General features: G+C 41.2%; 1 protein-coding gene across 1 annotated transcript in view; it reads right to left on the reverse strand.

Moving 5' to 3' along the window:
• The window catches only part of LOC124006284 (neurexin-2-like), a 401,953-nt gene that overhangs the window by 322,087 nt on the left and 56,873 nt on the right, over positions 1 to 22,993 (reverse strand). The window contains 1 exon segment of the mRNA XM_046316207.1: positions 12,115 to 13,445. Coding sequence (XP_046172163.1) covers positions 12,115 to 12,835 — 721 coding nt within the window. The 5' untranslated portion in view covers positions 12,836 to 13,445.

Below are 22,993 nucleotides of genomic sequence, written 5' to 3' on the forward strand. Positions count from 1 at the left end.
TTAAAGCTACAGCATACAATGTCATTCTAGACAATTATGTGCTTCCAATATGGCAACAGTTAGCGGAAGGTTCTTTCCTGTTTCAGCATGACAATGCACCCATGCACAAAGTGAGGTCCATACACAAATGTTTTGCTGCGGTCTGTGTGGAAGAACTTGACTGGCCTGCACAGAGCCCTGACCTCAACCCCATCAAACACCTTTGGATTAATTGAAATGCAGACTGCAAGGCAGGCCTAATTGCCAAACATCAGTGCCCAACCTCACAAATGCTCGTGGCTGAATGGAAGCAAGTCCCCACAGCAATGTTCCAACATCTAGTGGGAAGCTTTCCCAGGAGAGTGGAGGCTGTTTTAGCAGCAAACTCCATATTAATGCCCATGATTTTGGAATGAGATGGTCCACGAGCAGGTGTCCACATACTTTTGGTCATGTAGTGTATACAAAAGTGTTGAAAACATGTTGACTGACTATTTTAAAAGAACATGGTGACGAACAAGCTATAGGATTAAAAATACCCAAGTGTTGGTGCAGGAACAACCCGACTAGCGCTAGCTAACGCTACCTACAGCAGCAAAACTAATAATACAAAATATTGATATCGTCCAAAATAATATTGCGACATGTAAATGTATAAATCCACCCCCCCCCATCACTAGTAAAGGCCATGCTGGAGCCAATTTAACCTGAACAAGCTATTTCTCTGTCACTGCAAAACTCATTATGGTTACAAATAAAGAACATTGGAGAGAGTTGGAGGGCAACTACAAGAGGCACATTTAGGGTTCAAACTGGGCCAACACCATGTCAGGCGTTGTGTTATGCATTTCTGAACATTTAAAAAGAGGAAGGGCCAAAAAAGTTAACACAAACGAGGGAGAAAGATTTAAGGGCAGTCATTTTATTGGACGGGTGTCTCACGCACTGGAGACAACATGCATTCCAATCAGTGACACTTGTGAGTTCAACCACATTGGAAAACAATTATTTGGTTACTCGGATCAGCGCTACAGGGTACACAAATATCCATCAAACTAGAGGTTTACTGAAGTATCAAAACATACCACCCTGGTCTGTGGAGTCAGCGTATAGCAACAACAATTTCCCTTTCTTGGTTTTAAAAGCAACCCTGCTATGCTACAATAAACTACTCGAGGGGGAAAAAAGTGATACAGGTTCATTTTCTGCAGGCAGACAAAGCCAGAATCTAACACTGAATGACCTTGAGGAAATAGGTTTGCAAAAACAACACCCGACGTTAGACACATATCTAGTATTCAATTCAAAGTGACTTGAGGCACATCGGATTCACCTTTCATTGAATGAGATAAATGCTAGACGCGTACCCATTTATGCGTTTGAGCTAGGAAAGTTTCTCCAGGGAGCTCGTTTCTTCTCAACCACATATCTAAAGGGGAAGATGGCGAGTGCCAGAGAGAACATGGGTTTAAGGTGCTGTCAGAAGTCAGGCTATTTTAAAAGAAGATGCTAAATAACAGTAAATACTACATGATATAATTATTTGGTGTGAGGACAATGCCCTACAATCATGGTGTTCCCTGTGAGCACAGGTCCATACATATAACTAAACTGCATCGTTTGAAGCCACAATAGAAGCACCCCAGGAAGAGTAACTGCTGCTTCAGCAATTGTTAATGGGGTTAAAAATAAGATACAATTCCAAATTCCTTGAAGTGGGGTGATAGAAAACAAGTAAACTATCTTATTACCCTTATAATGATGTATTCTATTGATGTTTCCTCCAGTCTATACTACGACTGTTCTACTGTTTAAAGCCAATGGATATGGCAGAAGTGCCAATGATTGGCTGTGGTAGGAAACCTCTAGAACATCAACAGTTTGTGCATACAACATCCCTGAAAACCCCCAGGTCTCTTCTAACATACAGTACCAGTCAAAGGTTTGGACACCTACTCATGCCAGGTTTTTTTAATTTATTATTACATGAAGACATGAAGTTCAGTCAATCCGGAAAATCTCAAGAATATTGAAAGTTTCTTCAAGTGCAGTTGCAAAAATCATCCATCATTATGAGTCAAATTTGAGATTTTGGGTTCCAACCGTCGTGTCTTTGTGAGACGCAGAGTAGGTGGTTCCCACCGTGAAGCATGGAGGAGGAGGTATGATGAATTGGAGGTGCTTTGCTGGTGACACTGTAATTTATTTAGAATTCAAGACACACTTAAACAGCATGGCTACCACAGCATTCTGCAGCAATACACCATCCCATCTGGTTTGCGCTTAGTGGGATTATCATTTATTTTTCAACATGACAATGACCCAACACACCTCCAGGCTGTGTAAGTGCTATTTGAACAAGAAGGAGAGTGATGCAGTGCTTCAGATGACCTGGTCTCCACAATCACCCGTCCTCAACCAAATTGAGATGGTTTGGGATGAGTTGGACCACAGAGTGAAGGAAAAGCAGCCAACACGTGCTCAGCATATGTGGGAACTCCTTCAAGACTGTTGGAAAAGAATTCCAGGTGAAGCTGGTTGTGAGAATTCCAAGAGTGTGCAAAACTGTCATCAAGGCAAAGGGTGGCTACTTTGAAGAATCTGTTTAACACTTTTTTGGTTACTACATGATTCCATGTGTTATTTCATAATTTTGATGTCTTCACTATTACTCTACAATGTAAAAAAAACAGTAAAAATAAAGACAAACCCTTGAATGAGTAGGTGTATCCAAAATTTTGACTGGTACGGTAAATAATACTACTCAAGAGTTGCCAGGAGCTCAAAAAAGGTTTTGATCGACTCTGCCTACAGTAGAGCAATGTCAGCACTGCATCAGAAATGATGGGGAAACAGAATGAGTTGATTTGAATGGGTGCAGAGCAGGCCTACATATTCCCCATGTCTTTGCATCAGAGTACATGAGTGCATTCCCATTCCCTGGATTGGCTGGCAAATGACGTGTGTGTTAGAGGTAGACTTACGTCTGGCAGACTGATTTATGGCCCTGGCCTACATCCCCGCTCTGGGGAGAAGCGCTGTAATTGATTCTGACACTCCGCTTGGCTTTGGGGGTAAAAGGTAGTCCAGATTCACCTGAGAGTGTTGACTAAGCCAAGGAGGCCTTTTTCTGACCACGTGGTCATGTTTCTTCTTGACAGATGCGTTTTCTTGGAATGGTCAAATCAAAATCAAGCTATTTATATACCTCATTTCAGACATGAATGCAACGCAATGTCCTTCACAGGGGAAAAATATATATATATATATATATACACAGTGCCTTGCGAAAGTATTCGGCCCCCTTGAACTTTGCGACCTTTTGCCACATTTCAGGCTTCAAACATAAAGATATAAAACTGTATTTTTTTGTGAAGAATCAACAACAAGTGGGACACAATCATGAAGTGGAACGACATTTATTGGATATTTCAAACTTTTTTTAACAAATCAAAAACTGAAAAATTGGGCGTGCAAAATTATTCAGCCCCCTTAATTAAGTTAATACTTTGTAGCGCCACCTTTTGCTGAGATTACAGCTGTAAGTCGCTTGGGGTATGTCTCTATCAGCTGCCCAGTCATGTGAAATCCATAGATTAGGGCCTCATTAGTTTCTTTCAATTGACAGATTTCCTTATATGAACCGTAACTCAATAAAATCTTTGCAATTGTTGCATTTATATTTTTGTTCAGTATGACGTTGTCCACAGTTGGGCTCCCCCTCAGGTTCTCTGGCAGGCTATTCCAGAGGCAGCGGGCATAGTAACTAAAGGCTGCCTCTCCATGCCTATTGGTCCTAGGCTTTGGGATGGTTAAAAGGCCAGTGACAGAGGACCTGAGGGATCTACTGGGTATATAACTCAAAAGCATGTCTGATATATATTTGGGTGCACAATCGTGGATTGGTTTAAAAGCCATAGTAGAATCTTCACATGTATTTTAAAAACAGTCAGCCAGTGCAGAGACCGTAAAACCGGTGTAATGTGTGCTCTCCGACTGGTCTTGGTCAATACCCGTGCTGCAGCATTCTGTATGTTTTGCAGTTGACCAATGGCTTTCTTGGGTAGACCGGACAGGAGAGCATTACATTAGTGAAGCCTGCTTGTAATTAAAGCATGGATGAGTTTCTCAATATCAGCCTGAGAGAAAAATGCCCGCACCTTGGCAATGTTCCTCAGGTGGTAAAAAGCTATTTTGGTCACATTCCTAGTGTGCGATTTGAAATTAAATTCAGAATCTAAAATGACAACTAGGTTTTTACCCAGTGTTTAATCTTTATCGCCTATTAACTCAAATGTGCGGCCAGATTCTCTCTGTGCTTCGGCTCCAATAATAAGTACCTCGGTCTTGTCTTGATTTAGCTGGAGGAAGTTTTGAACCATCCAAGTATTTAAATAACTAATACAGTCTAATACTTTATCTGTGGAACTAAAAATGTACACATAAATGGAAAGTTGTGTATCGTCTGCGTAGCAGTGAAAATCAATGCTGTGCTCTCCGATTACAAATTCCAGAATCCCTTTTCTAAGGGACAAATCTTCGCTCCTTTGCACTCTGTCGGAATTCAGCAGATATAAGAAATGTACAAATAACACATTTAGTTTAGTAATAGTTCTTATCTCTTTTCTCGCTGACCTTTTAGCTTGCCCAATGTTTTATACTTGATAGAAGGATAAATATGATCTGCAGTCAAAGTGTGACACCACATTGGTATTCTATAGATCTCTATTTAGAAAGAAAAAAGGACTGCAGCATCAGCTCACACAGAAGCGCTCTGTGACTCAAAAAACCAAGCGAAGCATGGAGGTAGTGGGAGATGGTTTTGTAAACCTGATGCAGGCAGCGAATGACAGCCATGGCCATGTTCTACTTTGACATGGAACCACTTGGCCCTGGGTTTATTGATCGCTCTGAGTTGAGCATACAGTCTATGGCTGAAATGTCATTAAGTTTCAACATGTTACAGTATTCTGTTTCTACAGTAGCAAATATCTAGTATCAGATCATCTCGTGTTGCCATACCTCCAAAATCACGTTGTTGTCATGCCTCACATTGGAGGTCTGGAGAATTATGTATTGCAAAAACGTGTTGAATGGTCCACTACATTTCAAGAACCCTCCCCCCACACGCCCGTAGAAGGGATGTCTGTCTGTTAGGGGCGTCACCGTTTCCCCATCCATGTAGGTCACATATAGTAGAGAGAGTTGTTGCGTGTGCTAGATCCACATCCTAGCTTTCAAGTTATCAAGTGGGGCTGACAGTCTGCGATTTATATATACATATTGAAAATGAATTACACAGGTAAAGTCAAAAGGTCACAACACGTACTTAACCAGCTCCAGCTGTCAGTAAAAGAGAGAGTTTAGGCTGCTGGACAGGGCCAGTCATTTTGTAGGAGGACATTATGAAAGGAACATGAAGTTCCAGTCCCTAGAGGGGATACCTTTGAGGACAGAGAGATAATAGCAACATAATATTCAATGCTGTCTAATTTAAGTATAATGAGGCCTACTTCTTTGTGATGTTTCCGGTCCTCGCACATGGAATCCTGTGAAAGCCTGTTTGCAGATGAAGAGAGTGGTCCCAATGAATGTCCCAAGAGACGATATATATATAACCTATATGCCATGGGTAATATGTGTAGGCCTACCTATGTTACCAAATGTTGTATACATGAACTGTCCTTTTGTATAAACCAATTACATTTGGAGTAGGCCAACCTTGCTGGTGGAGGTCTGCTGGGTGTGCAGGGTTCTGTTTCAGCCCAGCAATAACACACCTGATTCAACTTATCGAACCTAATGAGTTGATAATCAAGTGTGCTATTGCTGGGCTGGAATAGAAGTCTGCTCACCCAGTTGATCAGGGATGGGTGGAGCAAGGTTGGCCGCCACTGGTATGGAGTTTTGTTTGTTCATCTAAAATGATGCTTTAGTAATGATAACCTACTTGTTACTCCTCAATTATCTGTTGTTGTTTAGACTAAAATGCTTCATCTTTATATACGAGTTAGCTTATTTGCATATTTTGAAGTGATGTAGTGTTGATTCTTTGGCAGGGAAATGTTTAAACGTGTTTTAATTGTTAAACTGTTAATCAAAAATGAGCTAGTCTCAATATGGATTAATCCCACTCCTGCAATTAAGAGAGGACGGGGTTCTGTCTGTGTTGTATTCTCAAATGAACATTTCCTTTTTGTCTATTTGTAAGATCTGTTTTATTTGATTGTCTCTCTCTCTGTATATCAGCTATGTAAATCCATTTGGCAAGTGTATCATGTGACATGCGTCGCCATACAGCACTACTGGCCTTATGGGAATCTGTTGTTTACATGTAGAGCAATACTATTTAAAGTTAAAAGGATACCAATACAACGGATGTATTCAGTGCACTCAGAAAGTTTTCATACCCCTCGACTTTTTCCACAGTCTGAATTTAAAATGACTGGCCTACACACAATACCCCATGTCAATGTCAAAATTGAGTTATGTTTTTAGGGATTTAAAAAAATGATACTGAACAAAAATAAAATGCAACAATTTCACTGACTTTACTGAGTTACAGTTCAAATAAGGAAATCAGTGAATTTAAATAAATTCATTAGGCCAGGCCCACCCACTGGGGAGCCAGGCCCAGCCTATTAGAATGAATTTTTCCCCACAAAAGTGCTTTAACAGACATAAATACTCAGTTTCATCAGCTGTCTGCGTGGCTGGTCTCAGAACATCCAGCAGGTGAAGAAGACGGATGTGGAGGTCCTGGGATGGCGTAGTTAAACATAGTCTGCGGTTGTGTCTCTAAAACGACATTGGAGGCAGCTTATGGTAGAGAAATTAACATGAAATGATCTGTCAACAGCTCTGGTGGACATTCCTGCAGTCAGCATGCCAATTGCACATTCCCTCAACTTGAGACATCTGTGGCATTGTGTTGTGTGATAAAAAAACTGCACATTTTAGAGTGGCCTTGAATTGTCCCCAGCACAAAGTACACCTGTGTAACGATCATGATGTTTAATCAGCTTCTTGATATGCCACACCTGTCAGGTGGATGGATTATCTTGACAAAGGAGAAATGTTCAATAACATGAATGTAAAGAAATTTGCGCACAAAATTTGAGAGAAATAAGCTTTTGGTGCGTATGGAAAAATACTGCAATCTTTAATTTCAGCTCATTATATTTTTGTTCAGTATAATTAAAATGAAAAGCTGAAATGTCTTGAGTCAATAAGTATTCAACCCCTTGTTTATGGCAGAACTAGATAAATTGCTTAACAAGTCGCATAATACGTTTCATGGACTCACTCTATGTGCAATAATAGTGTTTAATATGATTTTTGAATGACTACCTAATCTCTGTACCCCACACATACAATTATCTGTAAGGTCCCTCAGTGGAGCAGAATTTCAAACACAGATTCAAGCACAAAGACCAGGGAGGTTTCCCAATGCCTGACAAAGAAGGGCACTAATGGTAGATGGGTAAAAAAAAACAGACATTGCATATCCCTTTGAGCATGGATGGTGTATCAATACACCCAGTCACTACAAAGATACATAACCCAGTTACCGTACAGGAAGGAAACCGCTCAGTGATTACACCATGAGGCCAAACTACAGAGTGAAAAGAAGGACGCCTGTACAGAATAAAAAATATTCCAAAAACATGCATCCTGTTTGCAATTAGGGCACTAAAATAAAAGTTAACTTTATATCCTGAATATAAAGTGTTATGTTTGGGGCAAATCCAACAGAACACATCACTCAGCACCACTGTTCATATTCTCAAGCATAGTGGTGGCTGCATCATGTTATGGGTATCTTTGTCATTGGCAAGGACAAGGGATGATTTTATCATAAAAATAAATGGAATCGAGCTAAGCACAAACAAAATTATAGAGGAAAACTTGTTTCAGTCTGCTTTCCAACAAACACTGGGAGACAAAACATATGTCAAGGTTGGAAAATGGCTGTGTTGCAATGATCAACAATCAACTTGAGACACTTGAATAATTTTTTAAAGAATAATGTGCAAATATTGTACAATCCATGTGTGGAAAGCTCTTAGAGACTTACCCAGAAAGACTTACAACTGTAATCACTGCCAAATGTGATTCTAACATGTATTGTGAATACTTAGTGGTTCGTCCTTTAAAAGTTGCAGCGTACTGCAGCACAGCTTGCGTGGTGCTGCAGAATTCTATGGCACGTGCCAACCACTGATACCATTAATGCTAGTTAGTGCTAGTTTGACCACCAGAGGGCATCTTTGAGAAGCATTTGATTGCCTTCAATAGTGGTTGTACTAGAGAATTTAAAACCTTTAATTAGTATATGGGACTGATAAGAAATGTTGCTTAATTAATTTGATTAATATTATGGTGATTCTATTCCAAGAAAAACAAAAAACCCTCTGGGTTTCCGTTAGGATGGAACAGAAAATATGGCGCTGTACAACATGACAGTCAGGAGTAGGCTACAGTACTGGGCTATTTAGCTAAAGGATCCCCGTGTTGTGCGGGCACGCGGGAGACCGGAGTTCCCCATGTTTGTCTCAGAGCAGCGCGAAACGGTGCTAAAATAGTTATAGCTATTGCTTCAAATCCTATTGCTTGTAACTTCAGTATGCTCTTTAAATAAGACCTACACCACTTTTAACAGCACATTACTCAACACTATTCAGACTCATGTCGCCTACGGTAGGCCCACAGTATATCGAAAAATATGACACGACTCTCACGCAATAATTAAATATAGAGGATTGGAGGATTCTAAGTCTCTCAGTGATGGCCGGTGTGGGTATCTGTAGTAGCAATGCATTTTGCATTGCTATGCGGTGACTTAGCCAGCTGCACTACTGGGGAGGCCCCATCCACAAAGTATCAAAATACAGAGAGGTTTTGGCAAAGGTATATTGTCCTGCTAATAGCCCATAATGGGCTATTATAAAACTGTACATGGTGTTCAGGTGAGGATAACAATTTTTTATTTTTATTAAAGACTATCAGAAAGAATGTTGGTACTTATTTATTTTGATCCAAAGTCACAAATAAGTGAGTCACTCAGCTTTACGTAGGTGCCGCTATACGACCGTGCCATCAACTTGATAATATAACGATATTTCGGAGGTTATTTTGTTTTTTTTTAAACGAAAGTGAGCAATTGTAATCTGAAAAGGCCAAAATAATTTTTGTAAAGTTCAAAACATTTATATCTGTTTTTAGAGGAAGAAAAGTGTTGGGCCAATTGTGCGCCGCCCTATGGGACTCCCAATCACAGTCAGATGTGATGCATAATAATACTTTTTGTTATATTATTTGTTTTGTCTTTTCTGGTGGATTAAACTGAAATTGCAACCAATCATGGCCGGTTGTGATACAGCCAACCTAACTAAGAAATACATTTGACGATAGAATTCTACCCCTAGGCAGGTGTATTGTCCAGCTACCTGCTAATAGCCATAATGGCGCTGTACAACGTGACCGTGTGTGCTTGAAATAGTATTTTCCATTAAACAACTTTGTTCCAATATTGCTGTAATTCAGTGATATTTATTCCCATAGTAATTCGTTATGGATCCATAAAGATCTCCGTTTTGAAAGAGTATTTTTATCATTTTATTAACGAAAGCATAAAGATGCCATTATTAGTTTGAAAGTGCAGACTGGCACTAAGAACAGCGGGAACATTTCCTTAGTCAGCGCCATACTAATTTGTAATTTAGAATGATTTACTTCTGTTTTTATTGGGAGAGAAACCAAAACCCTACAGTCATCTCCCAGTTGAGGCCGTCCCAGGTATTGAACCAGCGTCTGTAGCAACACAGCTTGCTATGCAGTGTCTTAGACCATTGCGCCACTCAGGCTTTGTACAACGTGACTGGTCAGGAGTAGGCTACAGTACTACAGTAGGAGCAAAATAATCCTAACAAAATACAATTATAAAAACCTTAGTGTTACAGTTTTAGTAAGTAATACTGAAGTCGTGCACAATTATCAGTTTCTATTTAAGTTTGTCACCCATTCATTGTCAGTTAGAGACACAGTAGGACCAAAAAGCATAGTCGGTGCTCTATCTCCCCCTTGTTCTGGTCTGGAGAAATGAAGTGGTGACGCAGGGTACTGTACTAAATCACAAATTACCTCCAAGTACCGCAGCATAATCGCAAAACTTTTAGTGGAGCAACCACTGTATGTACATCAGATATTTCTGTATTTTGTTCTCAATACATTTGCAAAATTGTCTAAAAACATGTTTTCACTTTGTCATTAAGGGGTATTGAGTGTAGATGGGTGAGATTGTTTTCTATTGAATCCATTTTGAATTCACGGTGTAACAAGAAAATATGGAATAAGGGGTATGAATACTTTCATAAGGCACCATATACCAGATTTTTTACACACCTTTTAAGTGATGACATAAAATGGTTTAGTGCAAATCCAACCCTTGTAATTTAGGTACAGTGTGCAGATAACAGTTAGGCTACAGGAGATGAGCATTACAGTTAACATTTATTCATTTTAGCAATGTTGCTTGCAAAAAGGTTGCAGTTGTTCCCATAGATAGACAGTACACGGTTGCTCTATGTATAACTGACCCTGGATAAGCTAGCGACTGGGCTAACACAGCTATCCTTTTAGGTCAATAATATGCTGTTTTTATTAGCATTTTGTTGGCTTTATAATTGAGAGAGATATTTAACTAGCTTACAAGGGTAGCTGACTTTTCTCAAAGCAAACCTCATTGTGGCTAGTTACTTCTTGTCTTATCATGCAAGACTATACAGCCAAATATCACTTCAGAAACGTCAAAATGTAAAATATTGTTATGGCCAGCATTGTAGACCATTTCTCCCCTAGGGCCTTAAAAAATTCAGTTTTATATTTTGCCAAATTCTGTCTTCTCCGTTTTGTTTTCCAGGTTTCTGTTCTCCCATTTTTTCAGGGTTTCACTCTCAAATGCACACGTTTAAAAAAAAAATAGAAAAACAACTAAATTGGATGTTCTAACTAAATCAGGAGACTACAACATTTTAGGTTCCCTTTAAATCCAGTGTGCACCTAGTGTGTTTTTGTCCCGCACATGTGATAGTAATTTAAGTCGATCTGCTAAATGGTAAAAAATGTAATTTAAATAGTACAGATTGCAAAACAAATACCCACTGGATTGATGCAAATAATTGAGAAGGTTTTTTGGGAAAGCCTTTCCATTTACTGGAAGATTTTTCTTTAGCATCACCGCTAACGGCTACACAAAATGGTAGCTGCGCACAACGCACATTCACGCACATGGATAATTCTTGTTGCCTCTTCAGAAAGTTCCAGAAAATACTAATTACTAATGCATTCTGTTCATGTCTTAATTTGTCTTAATTTGTCCAAATTATTATTATTTTATTCAATATATTTAGTTGATTCCCTGCTAAGTTCAATACGTTGCTGGATTCCGTGATTCCATCCGCGTTCTCCGTATCACAGATTTGATAAGGCTCTACTCCCCTCATGCTGCAGCTTTAGCTCATCACGCAATAACAGTAAAATACTGTGAAAACCAGCACGCTTCAAACGTTCTAAAACCTGGTTCGATATAAGGTTAAGTATCATGTAACAGGCTGCTTTTATAATTATGAATGGTAAAGCCAGGATAAACACAGAAACAAAACGAACATACAGTAAAACGTTTACATTTCCTCTCAAGACAAGCAAATGTTTTACTTTATGAAAACATTGAAATTTACTAGCGTGATGTTGCTACAGTATGTGTGAGTGGAACAAGATTGGCTTATTTCCCATTAGCCATGAAACAGCCATCCACAAGTGAGTTACGTGGGCCCAGCTAAACTCAGAGAAAATGTAATCATAATCAACAGGCTATCCAACAATCTCAGCCAAACCCCCTAAGCATTCAGAGACAGCACGTCAAGCTGTGCTAAAATGTAGATCAGCACAACTCTCCCCCGAATAATTAAGGAAAATGAATGTCTGTTCAGATAATAGCTCAGTAAATCCTAAAGGAATCCCTCAAAAACCATCATTTAAACTTCACAAAGCAACCGGTTTTACTGCTAAGGCATTCAAATGGAAAAAACAGGCCCTTTCCTTGAACAAATTCAGCTCATTGAGTATTTGGCTCACCTTCGTGGCAGTAGTTTCCCTTGTAGCCAGTGTTGGTGCAGTCACAGAGGACCTCTCCCTGGTGGATGGAGCAGAGGCCTCTGTTGCTGCAGGGGTTCTGTTTAATACACAGGTATTCCAAATCATTCTGAACACTTTGGCCATCCAGGAGCACTGGGAGGTTCTCCCCCAGCTTCAGGTTGGCAATCAGGCCCTGGAAGGGTGGCTCATATTTGACCGTGTTGGACGTGAGAGCAGATAGGCGCACGTCTGGCGAGATGCCGCCTACGTAAAGGTCACTGGCCACCACCATCTCACTCCTCTTGGACTTGACCTCGGCCACCTTCTCCTCGTTGTCCACCACCAGGGTGGTCGCTCTATAGTTGCGGGTGAGAAGCACGCGGTGCCAGCGCTGGTCGTTGACGTGGGTCTCCGTGTGCAGGGAGGCAGGCTCCGCGCAGTGGATGGTGAAGCGCAGATGCAGCCGGCCGTCTGTGATCAGCAGCTCCAGGAAGTCACAGTTCCCTCCGTCGTCCATGTAGAGCACCAGGGCCTTGCTGATGTTGGTCTTCAGAGTGAAGCTCAGCTCGCCTGTGACCTTGGCCTCCCAGCGTCCGTACCGGGCCCACTGGCCAGGGACTCCCTCATACTCCAAGGCCGTGGCCATGACTGTCAACAACAGCCCAGTCAATACCAGGGGCCACACGGCCCGGCCTTCACATAGCACCTTGCTACTTATCATCTTCCACTTCTGGCCCTAATCCCTCCAACTAGGTCTTGTTGCTTTAAATCCACCACCGCTGAGAGAGGCAGAAATGATCTCCAGTCTACACTGTTGTTGTGTTTTCCCTAAAGTTTACAGAAATAATATGATTCCAATGTCTCTTCAGCTTTGCCTCTCTGTTCTGATTATCTTCTTAGCCTCTCCATTGAGTTGACTAAAAACAGGGAATAAATTCCCCAAATGTGGAATTGCGTCAGTTATTCTCCAGAGAACAGGCTACAGAAAATGTTCTGGAAACATGGTAGAATCCATATGTTTAGGAATCTAGGAAGTAGAACATACTGTTGCCTATGTTTCGGAGTCCAGGAACTAGCACATTTACAAAACCAAGTGAGGAGGGGATTGCTGCAGAATGTTGAAGTGAGCTGGTTTCGGCGATGGGGTCACAAACAGGACAAACGACAAAAGTCATTCAAGGCTTTTCTGTTTCTCTTCCCCTACCTTATCAACCAAATACCCTCGCCTCCTTCCAGCAGCAGTCCAGTCCGGTCCGGCCTCCAGGAGTTAGCTAGGCACAGAGCCAAGCAGAAGCAGGTACAGGCCCCATCTTCCTTAGTGTCCCACTGCTCTGGAACACACACACGCAAGAAAAACATGTTAGGAGAGGAATGAAAGATAACGGACAGCATCATATGAAAACTCCAGCGGCCTGGAGCTGCGTAACCCACATCACAAAATAATGGTGTACCATAATAGGTGACAGAAATGTAAGCGTGAACATTCTATAATAACTAAAAACACTGTTTTTTTAATCTTCTGCAGTTACATAAATCATAGTTAAATAAATGACATAAAACAAATAATGAAATATGGCACAGGAAAAAGAAAGGAGGACAAGAGAGCAAGAGAAAGAAAGAAAAAAACTTTAGTATTGTGTTGCTTTATTTATTAGTCCGTCCCCCCCGGCGACACAGCAGAAAACCCAGAGAGGCAGGGGAGGAAAGATCATTTTACTTAGAGACCAATGGAGGCTTGGAAGAGACTCAGGCCTTTTCAATCACGTCAATAAGGGTTCGGGAGCTTCGTTGAAAGCACTGCATATAGTATACTGGCGGAGTGAGAGAGACGAAGACGCAGGGCTACCGAGAGAGAGCAGATTGCTGTGTTTATGTTGGGCATCTAATTAAACAGGAAGTGTCTTTTTCTTTGCAAGATTACCATGGTAAGTGCTGTGACCTTTCTCAAAAGGTAATCAGTTCAAAGTAACCAGGAAACACTGGGTGAAAGTAGTCTCACCACACAAAAGTTGAATTGTACAGACCTCTCTTTATCAGGATGGCCCTGCTGTTGCACTTTGTCACTTTCCAGTGATCTTCTAAAGTGATTCCGTGTCCTTGAATATGACCTCTAACAGCAATCGTCTTGCATAGTGAGCGGTACATCTGCAGAGGAAGGGACACCTTTCAATTAAGAACAACTATCAGGGCCTGTCCGTTATCTGGTAAGGAGTGGATGAAAAGCTGTGAGGAAAAAGGGAACAATTCCCTTTTTATGCATGCCGCAAAATGACAACATCAACATGAAAACATTTGGCGAGAACAACAGTCGACAATAAATATCATTTGAAAGTACCCACTTTCAATTAACACCATTATAGTCAAAAGAGCCAGTGTGGTGCTGTAGTTCCAAGTTTGCCTTGCTGCTCCGTCTAATAAATGTAATCAAATCAAACTCATCTTGATTAAAAACAGGGCCAGTCGCCGCTCCCCCTCCAACCACCAGAAAAACACAACAGACTGCATGTCTTTCCAGACAAATCAGTCTTCGTCTTCCTCCAGGAAAACGCCTGCAGAATGAAGGAGCGAATTGCCTTCGGATTGTTTGATGAATTGCTATGGCCTGTTGTGACGGAGGCATTGTATCCTGCGGAACACAAATCTCACAGTTCTGATGCCAATGAAGGCACAGGCCTTTTGCATATTGGATTGTCACTTGAAAAGATAAAAGGCTTACCGTGACAGCCTTCATTGAGAAATAACACAGTAAAACACCCAAGTCAAAGACAGGGGTTATGGAAACCAATTGATTGCAGAATCAAACACACTGAATAAATAAAGTGGAGTGCAGATAGGGGTTATAGTTGATGGACTAAAACCAACACATCAACAAGCCCTTACATCCACCTGCTATTCAATATAAAAAACAGCATTCACGTTTTCTTAGCCTGAAGTATCTCCACACAGCAGGCTAAACACGAGACCAAGCACGAAGACCAGAACAATAAAACACCTCTCCTCCCAGCTAGACAACAGGGATGAAGCTGGGGCTTTACAGGGCAGAGCAGAAAGCTATGTTTCGGAAGAGGGAGAAAAAAAAAGGTGATGAGCCCAGTCGTTTCAGTTTACAGTGGGCTGAATCTAAAGAACATAGTCTAGAGAACTTCCTTCCCAGATCTGCTTTGAGCTGGCGAATTCTCCCTCTCTGAGAGGAGAGGTGAGAGCTGACAGGCTGGAAAACCATGTTGCAGTGCAGCAGGAATGCTAATGACATATCAGACACCAGAGAGACCAGACTTAACCACTGTTGCTGGTGGCCTTTATAAACACCAACAATTATAAATACAAGCATTCAAAACTTGAGCTCATTAACAATGCATTTCACACAACCAACCTTTTGGGCGAGGGCATGTTAATTGACCTTGCAGGAATACAAATCATTTTCGTGCCAACCCACTCGGTGTTGTGTTGAGTAGCTGGATACAGTGAATAGGTTTCTCTCTCTCTCGCTCTGTCCTTCTCACTCTGGGACTGTGGCTGTGTAGGAAAGGGCAGAGCTCCTCTCAGATGTGTCAGTCAGAGTGGTGGGATGCAGGTACTGAACAGCTCTCTCCTTTTCCCTTCCCTTCTGAATGCCACTGTTGCACTGAGGCTCTCCAACTCACTGAACAGAGATGGCTAGGTGATGGTGGGGAACCATAGTTGCTTCTGGAATGGCATGGTGCACTATTTTTTTTTTACCTTTATTTAACCAGGCAAGTCAGTTAAGAACATATTCTTATTTTCAATGACGGCCTAGGAATGACGGCCCCTGAACTGCCTGTTCAGGGGCAGAACGACAGATTTGTACCTTGTTAGCTCGGGGGTTTGAACTCGCAACCTTCCGGTTACTAGTCCAACGCTCTAACCACTAGGCTACGCTGCCGCCCCACTATATAGGGAAAAGGGTGCCGTTTCAGAGGCAGCCTAGGGGAATTGCAGCCCGACTGGGGTGGGAGAAGGCTTTTGCATTGTATTTATTGTCTGAGCCACGCCCCAGTCAAAAAGGAGAAAGAGTGCCTAAACATGTCATATATTGTCAAGGACAGTCTCACATATTTTGGTGAAAATTGAGGGGGCAGAGGGGCAGTGTAGTGTGTGAAGGAGGGGATTTTGAGCATTCCACCAGGAAGGGCAGGGCATATGACTTATAGATGAGGTCTTTCAAATGCTCACATTTATTATTCACACAGCAAGGAGGATATCTCCTACTACTGGCCTCCATCTTCAGGGCACTCAGAAAGGCAGCTTTGAAGAAGGAGCTAGTAGTGGCCAAACCCAATGTTAACTTGGCCAGGTCTTATCGCCAAGACTAAGATTGACTCATTTAGATTAACAGATATGTCCATTCAAATCTGGTAATTATACATGGCTAATGCAAATCCAGGCATCCCCAGACCTAATTCAAATAATGTATACCACAGTTGAAAACATCCATAACTCTTGAAGACAGTCAGTGTGGAATCCGAAGGAATCAGCTGTGAACACGCTACCCAACCTGCTCCACACCTCCCCGTCTCTGCACTAACTCATGGCATCTGTGTCAAAGCCCGTCACATTAGAGCACCACTACAGCTTTCTTCATACACATTCGCCTACTTACAGAGTCCAAAACAAGCTGACAGAACGCTGCAGTCCAGACTCCACTATGCAGCACTTCAGCTGGGCACAACACCGCGCATTCCAAACGTGAGTGTTCGATAACAACTGAAAAGATCATCTTTATTGCCCATTACTCAATCTATAATGCATGCCATTACTTTGAAGTCTATCTACTGAAGACCTTACAGGACGTACACCAATCATGATAGACCAGCTACAGTATATGTGACTCATTTCAGGAAACTAGAAGCATGTCACGCGTCACTGTTTCACAGGAGCGCCATTTGAATGTAAACTTTTTTTTAAATCAAAATGCCTTCTGGAACATGTGAACTTTAATGTGCCTTAATAACAAACTTGGATGCCATCTATAAAATCCGAATAAATAAATAAAAAAATATTATTTTTTTAAATAAAAAAATAAAAATGCTAAAAATACGAGCCTAGGAAAAAAGCCAGCAACCTTCCCATTAGCCATGATTGGCTGAGATAATGGGCTGGATATGCCGAGAGATGAGTTCGGATTGGTCTGCCATGTAGCACCTTCTGTCTGTAACATGATCTGGTCAGTATGTGTAGGTGATCCTTTCTAATGCAGCTTTTTAAAAAATATATCACGTAGTAGAACTACATAAGTGTTGCTCTCCACTTTCTGGAGAACCGAGTTTTGAAAATCTTTGGAATTAGAGTATGATAGCTAAGGAGATTCTGGAGTATGATTGCAAATATGCCTCTCCGGATTACATCTTCAAACTAAGGGCAACCATGGCATCCGTGACAGAGAGGGAGAAGCGTCCATCCATATATATGGGTAAGAGCGTCTAGCTATTAAAATTAAGATATGACACGTTTCTAATTTTGTCCGAATCTTTCTTTCATTTTGTGTTAAAGTGTACTGTTAGCTAGCTAGCCAACGTTAGCTAGTGGGCTATTACTGTGTAGTAATATTATTCATATCTCAGAGCCATTTGCATTGCTTGTTATAGCCTAATGTTAGCTAGCTAATATTGAACCTGATTGGTTAGCTACCTGCAGATTCATGCAGGGTAGTAAAGTTATGAATTGGGATTATCGTTAATTGTTTAGCTAGCTAGCTACCTACATGTTGAAACAAAAGACTCCACTATGCAAGTAACTATTTCAATAGAATGTTTGAGGTCACTGCGACAACTGTCGATAGACGTACTCAGATTTCAGAGCACTCTCGTCTGAGTGTTCCCAGAGCGCAGAATAACTGACGAATTTACCAACGCTCAACACCCATTGAATATGGTTGGTGTTTGTAAATGTTGGCAAACAAGCATAATTACATTTTTGCCAGCAGCACATTTGCAGTCACCAACGCTCTGGATAACATGAAAACAGCCTAACCAGCTCTGCTAGGGCGAGTAAAAGGGTCAGAGTGAGGTGTTCCCTCATTTGTGTATGGAAGTAGCTAGCAAGCTAGCCAACGTCAACAAGTTAGCTTGGGTGCTTGACTGCTGTTATTAGGTCAGAATGCATGGATCAACCTTACTCCTCGCCCAGAGCATCCAGTGTGCGCTCTGAACGAGTGAAACACTCTCAATTTATGAACGGACAATCTGACAACGGTTCACGAACGCCCAGAACACACTCTGGCACTCCAGATTAAATGTACAAACACACCAGTAGCATAAGCCAGCCTTTAGTGTTAAAATGTTGGGTTGTTTAGTACATTCGGGGCGGCTGGGTAGCCTAGTGGTTAGAGCGTTGGACTAGTAACCGAAAGGTTGCAAGTTCGAATCCCCGAGCTGACATGGTACAATTCCCTGAACAGGCAGTTAACCCACTGTACCTAGGCCGTCATTGAAAATAAGAATTTGTTCTTAACTGACTTGCCTAGTAAAATAAAGGTAAAAAAATAAAATAAAATAAAAACATAGCCTCACATGTGAATCTTTAAAGAGATGGATGGGGCTCAAGCATAAGAGGGTGTGAACAATGCTGAATGGGTGAGGACAAAGAATAGCTCTCCAGTAGGTACCAAAACATTCAAGGGCCATTTTCTCAAAAGTGAGGTTACAAGTTTATCAACTTTCAAAGTAGAATTACTTTCTCATTGCTCTTCAACTGTAGCATTTGATATATCCAATGTTCTAACATTTCAAATGTTGCTACATAAGAACAAATCGAGCCGGACTGTCACATATAACCTATAGTCAACCTTCTCTCAAAGGTCCACAGAACACCAGGGTCAGTAAAGTTTCCAGTCTGGCAGTAACTGGACATTGTCATCCTGACCTCTCCAGAGAGATGAATAAAGATTGAGTAGAAACACTGGAGCCAGTCAGATTCCATCCACCTGTACAGTCTTTGGAGCTGCAGGCCATCTGACCCAGCCTCTGTCAGCACTGTGCACTGCAGCAGCCTCTCTTCCTATGCTCTGTCTTCCCTCTGTGTCTCCCTGCACCTCCCTCTGCCTCTCTCTGGGCCAGAGAGATGAAACGGGTGGAAGGGACCCTGGGGAGCACCTCCACTGAGCCTGCCATAAAGAGACACACCCACACAGTGGAACGGGCAGCCCGCCACTGAACACACACACACACCACAAATAAATGACCAAACAAAGATTCATCATGGTATAGCACTTTAGGAGTGGACAGTATTGTATAACAGTGAATCATCTTAATTTAGCCATTCATGTTTCACAGAAAGATATACAGTATTTGGGAGGAACAGATGTGAGGAAAGGTCTGTTAATATATTTGTGGTTAGGGAGTCATACTCAGCATTAGGCAAATTAGAGCAAGCTAAAGGGCATTCCGGCTCGGTCTCTTGGGTAAGAATCCAAGGTCAGCTATTATGTGCCAGGCTGTAACATGTAGATACAGTGAGGTCCAGAATTATTGGATCCCTTGATAAAGATGAGAAAATAGTGTATCACCTAAATACCTATACTGACCTACAGTGGGGCAAAAAAGTATTTAGTCAGCCACCAATTGTGCAAGTTCTCCCACTTAAAAAGATGAGGCCTGTCATTTTTATCATATGTACACTTCAACTATGACAGACAAAATTAGCAAAAAAAAATCCAGAAAATCACATTGTAGGATTTTCTATGAATTTATTTGCAAATTATGGTGTAAAATTTATATTTGGTCAATAACAAAAGTTTCAATACTTTGTTATATACCCTTTGTTGGCAATGACAGAGGTCAAACCTTTTCTCCAATGGCACGTTGTGTCAGCTAATCCAAGTTTATCACTTTAAAAGGCTAATTGATCATTAGAAAACCATTTTGCAATTATGTTAGCACAGCTGAAAACTGTTGTTCTGATTAAAGAAGCAAAACTAGCCTTCTTCAGACTAGTTGAGTATCTGGAGCTTCAGGATTTGTGGGTTTGATTACTGGGTCAAAATGTCCAGAAACCAATAGCTTTCTTTTGAAACTCGTCAGTCTATTCTTGTTCTGAGAAATTAAGGCTATTCCATGCGAGGAATTGCCAAGAAACTGAAGATCTGGTACAACACTGTGTACTACTCCCTTCACAGAACAGCGCAAACGGGCGCTAACCAGAATAGAAAGAGGAGTGGGAGGCCCCAGTGCACAACTGAGCTAGAGGACAAGTACATTAGTGTCTAGTTTGAGAAACAGATGCCTTACAAGTCCTCAACTGGCAGCTTCATTAAATAGTACCCGCAAAACACCAGTCTCAACGTCAACAGTGAAGAGGCGACTCCGGGATGCTGGCCTTCTAGGCAGTTGCAAAGAAAAAGCCATCTCTCAGACTGGTCAATAAAAAGAAAAGATTAAGATGGGCAAAAGAACACAAGGTCTTTGTTTCTGGACATTTTGAGCCTGTAATTGAACCCACAAATGCTGATGCTCCAGATATGCACCTAGTCTAAAGAAGGCCAGTTTTATTGCTTCTTTCATGAGAATAACAGTTTTCAGCTGTCCTGGCATAGTTGCAAAGGGTTTTCTAATGATCAGTTAGCCTTTTAAAATGCTAAACTCGGATTAGCTAACACAACGTGCCATTGGAGTGATGGTTGCTGACAAGGGGCCTCTGTACGCCTATGTAGATATTACATTTTTTTAAATCTGCCATTTCAAGCTACAATAGTCATTTACAACATTAACATTGTCTACAATGTATTTCTGATCAATTTGATGTTACTTTAATGGACAAAAAAAGTGATTTTCATTAAAAAACAAGGACATTTCAGTGACCCCAAACTTTTGAACGGTAGTGTGAGTGTGTATAAATATATATATACATACAGTTGAAGTCAGAAGTTTACATACACTTGAGTTAGAGTCATTAAAACTTTTTTTCAACCACTCCACAAATTCCTTGTTAACAAACTATAGTTTTGGCAAGTCAGTTAGGACATTTGTGCATGGCACATAATTTTTCCAACAATTGATTAGACAGATTAATTCACTGTATCACAATTCCAGTGGGTCTAAAGTTTACATACACTAAGTTGACTGTGCCTTTAAACAGCTTGGAAAATTCCAGAAAATTATGTCAGAAGCTTCTAAAGCTAATTGATATCATTTGAGTCAATATGAGGTGTACCTGTGGATGCATTTCAAGGCCTACCTTCAAACTCAGTGCCTCTTTGCTTGACACCATGGGAAGATGAAAAGAAATCAGCCAAGAAGCTAGAAAAATAATTGTAGACCTCAAGTCTGGTTCATCATTGAGAGCAATTTCCAAACGCCTGAAGGTACCACATTCATCTGTACAAAGTATGCAAGTATAAACACCATGGGATCACACAGCCGTCATACTCCACAGGAAGGAGACGCGTTCAGTCTCCTAGAGATTAATGTACTTTGGTGCAAAAAGTGCAAAATCAATCCCAGAACAACAGCAAAAGGACCTTGAGAAGATGCCGGAGGAAACAGGTACAAAAGTTTCTATATCCACAGTAAAACGAGTCCTATATCGACATAACCTGAAAGGCCGCTCAGCAAGAAACCACTGCTCCAAAACCGCCATAAAAAAGCCAGACTACGGTTTGCAACTGCACATGGGGACAAAGATCGTACTTTTTGGAGAAATGTCCTCTGGTCTGATGAAACAAAGGAAAAAGGGAGAAGCTTGCAAGCTGAATAATACCATTCCAACCGTGAAGCACGGAGGTGGCAGCATCATGTTGTGGGGGTGATTTGCTGCCAGAGGGACTGGTGCACTTCACAAAATAAATGGCATCATGAGGGATGAAAATTATGTGGATATATTGAAGCAACATCTCAAGACATCAGTCGGGAAGTTAAAGCTTGGTTGCAAATGCGTCTTCCAAATGGACAATGACCCCAAGCATACTTCCAACGTTGTGGCAAAAAGGCTTAAGGACAACAAAGTCAAGGTATTGGAGTGGCCATCACAAAGCTCTGACCTTAATCCTATAGAAAATGTGTGGACAGAACTGAAAAAGCGTGTGCGAGCAAGGAGGCCTTCAAACCTGACTCAGTTAGACCAGCTCTGTCAGGAGCAATCGGACAAAATTCACCCAACTTACTGTGGGAAGCTTGTGGAAGGTTACCCAAAATGTTTGACCCATGTTAAACACTTTAAAGGCAATGCTACCAAATACTAATTGAGTGTATGTAAAACTTCTGACCCACTGGGAATATGGTGAAAGAAATAAAACCTGAAATAAATCACTCTACTAACCCTATTCTGGCATTTCACATTCTTAAAATAAAGTGGTGATCCTAACTGACATAAGACAGGGCCTTTTACTAGGATTAAATGTCAGGAATTGAGAGTGTATTAAGTGTATTTGGCTAAGGTGTACGTAAACTTCCAACATCAACTGTATCTTCAACAACATACACATAATATACACTGCTCCAAAAAATAAAGGGAACACTAAAATAACACATCCTAGATCTGAATGAATTAAATATACTTATTAAATACTTTTTTCTTTACATAGTTGAATGTGCTGACAACAAAATCATACAAATTATCAACGGAAATCAAATTTATCAAGCAATGGAGGTCTGGATTTGGAGTCACACTCAAAATTAAAGTGGAAAACCACACTACAGGCTGATCCAACTTTGATGTAATGTCCTTAAAACAAGTCAAAATGAGGCTCAGTAGTGTGTGTGACCTCCACGTGCCTGTGTGACCTCCCTACAATGCCTGGGCATGCTCCTGATGAGGTGGCGGATGGTCTCCTGAGGGATCTCCTCCCGGACCTGGACTAAAGCATCCACCAACTCCTGGACAGTCTGTGGTGCAACGTGGTGTTGCTGGATGGAGCGAGACATGA

This window comes from Oncorhynchus gorbuscha, linkage group LG02, assembly GCF_021184085.1.
Source record: "Oncorhynchus gorbuscha isolate QuinsamMale2020 ecotype Even-year linkage group LG02, OgorEven_v1.0, whole genome shotgun sequence".
Taxonomy (NCBI): Eukaryota; Metazoa; Chordata; class Actinopteri; order Salmoniformes; family Salmonidae; genus Oncorhynchus; species Oncorhynchus gorbuscha.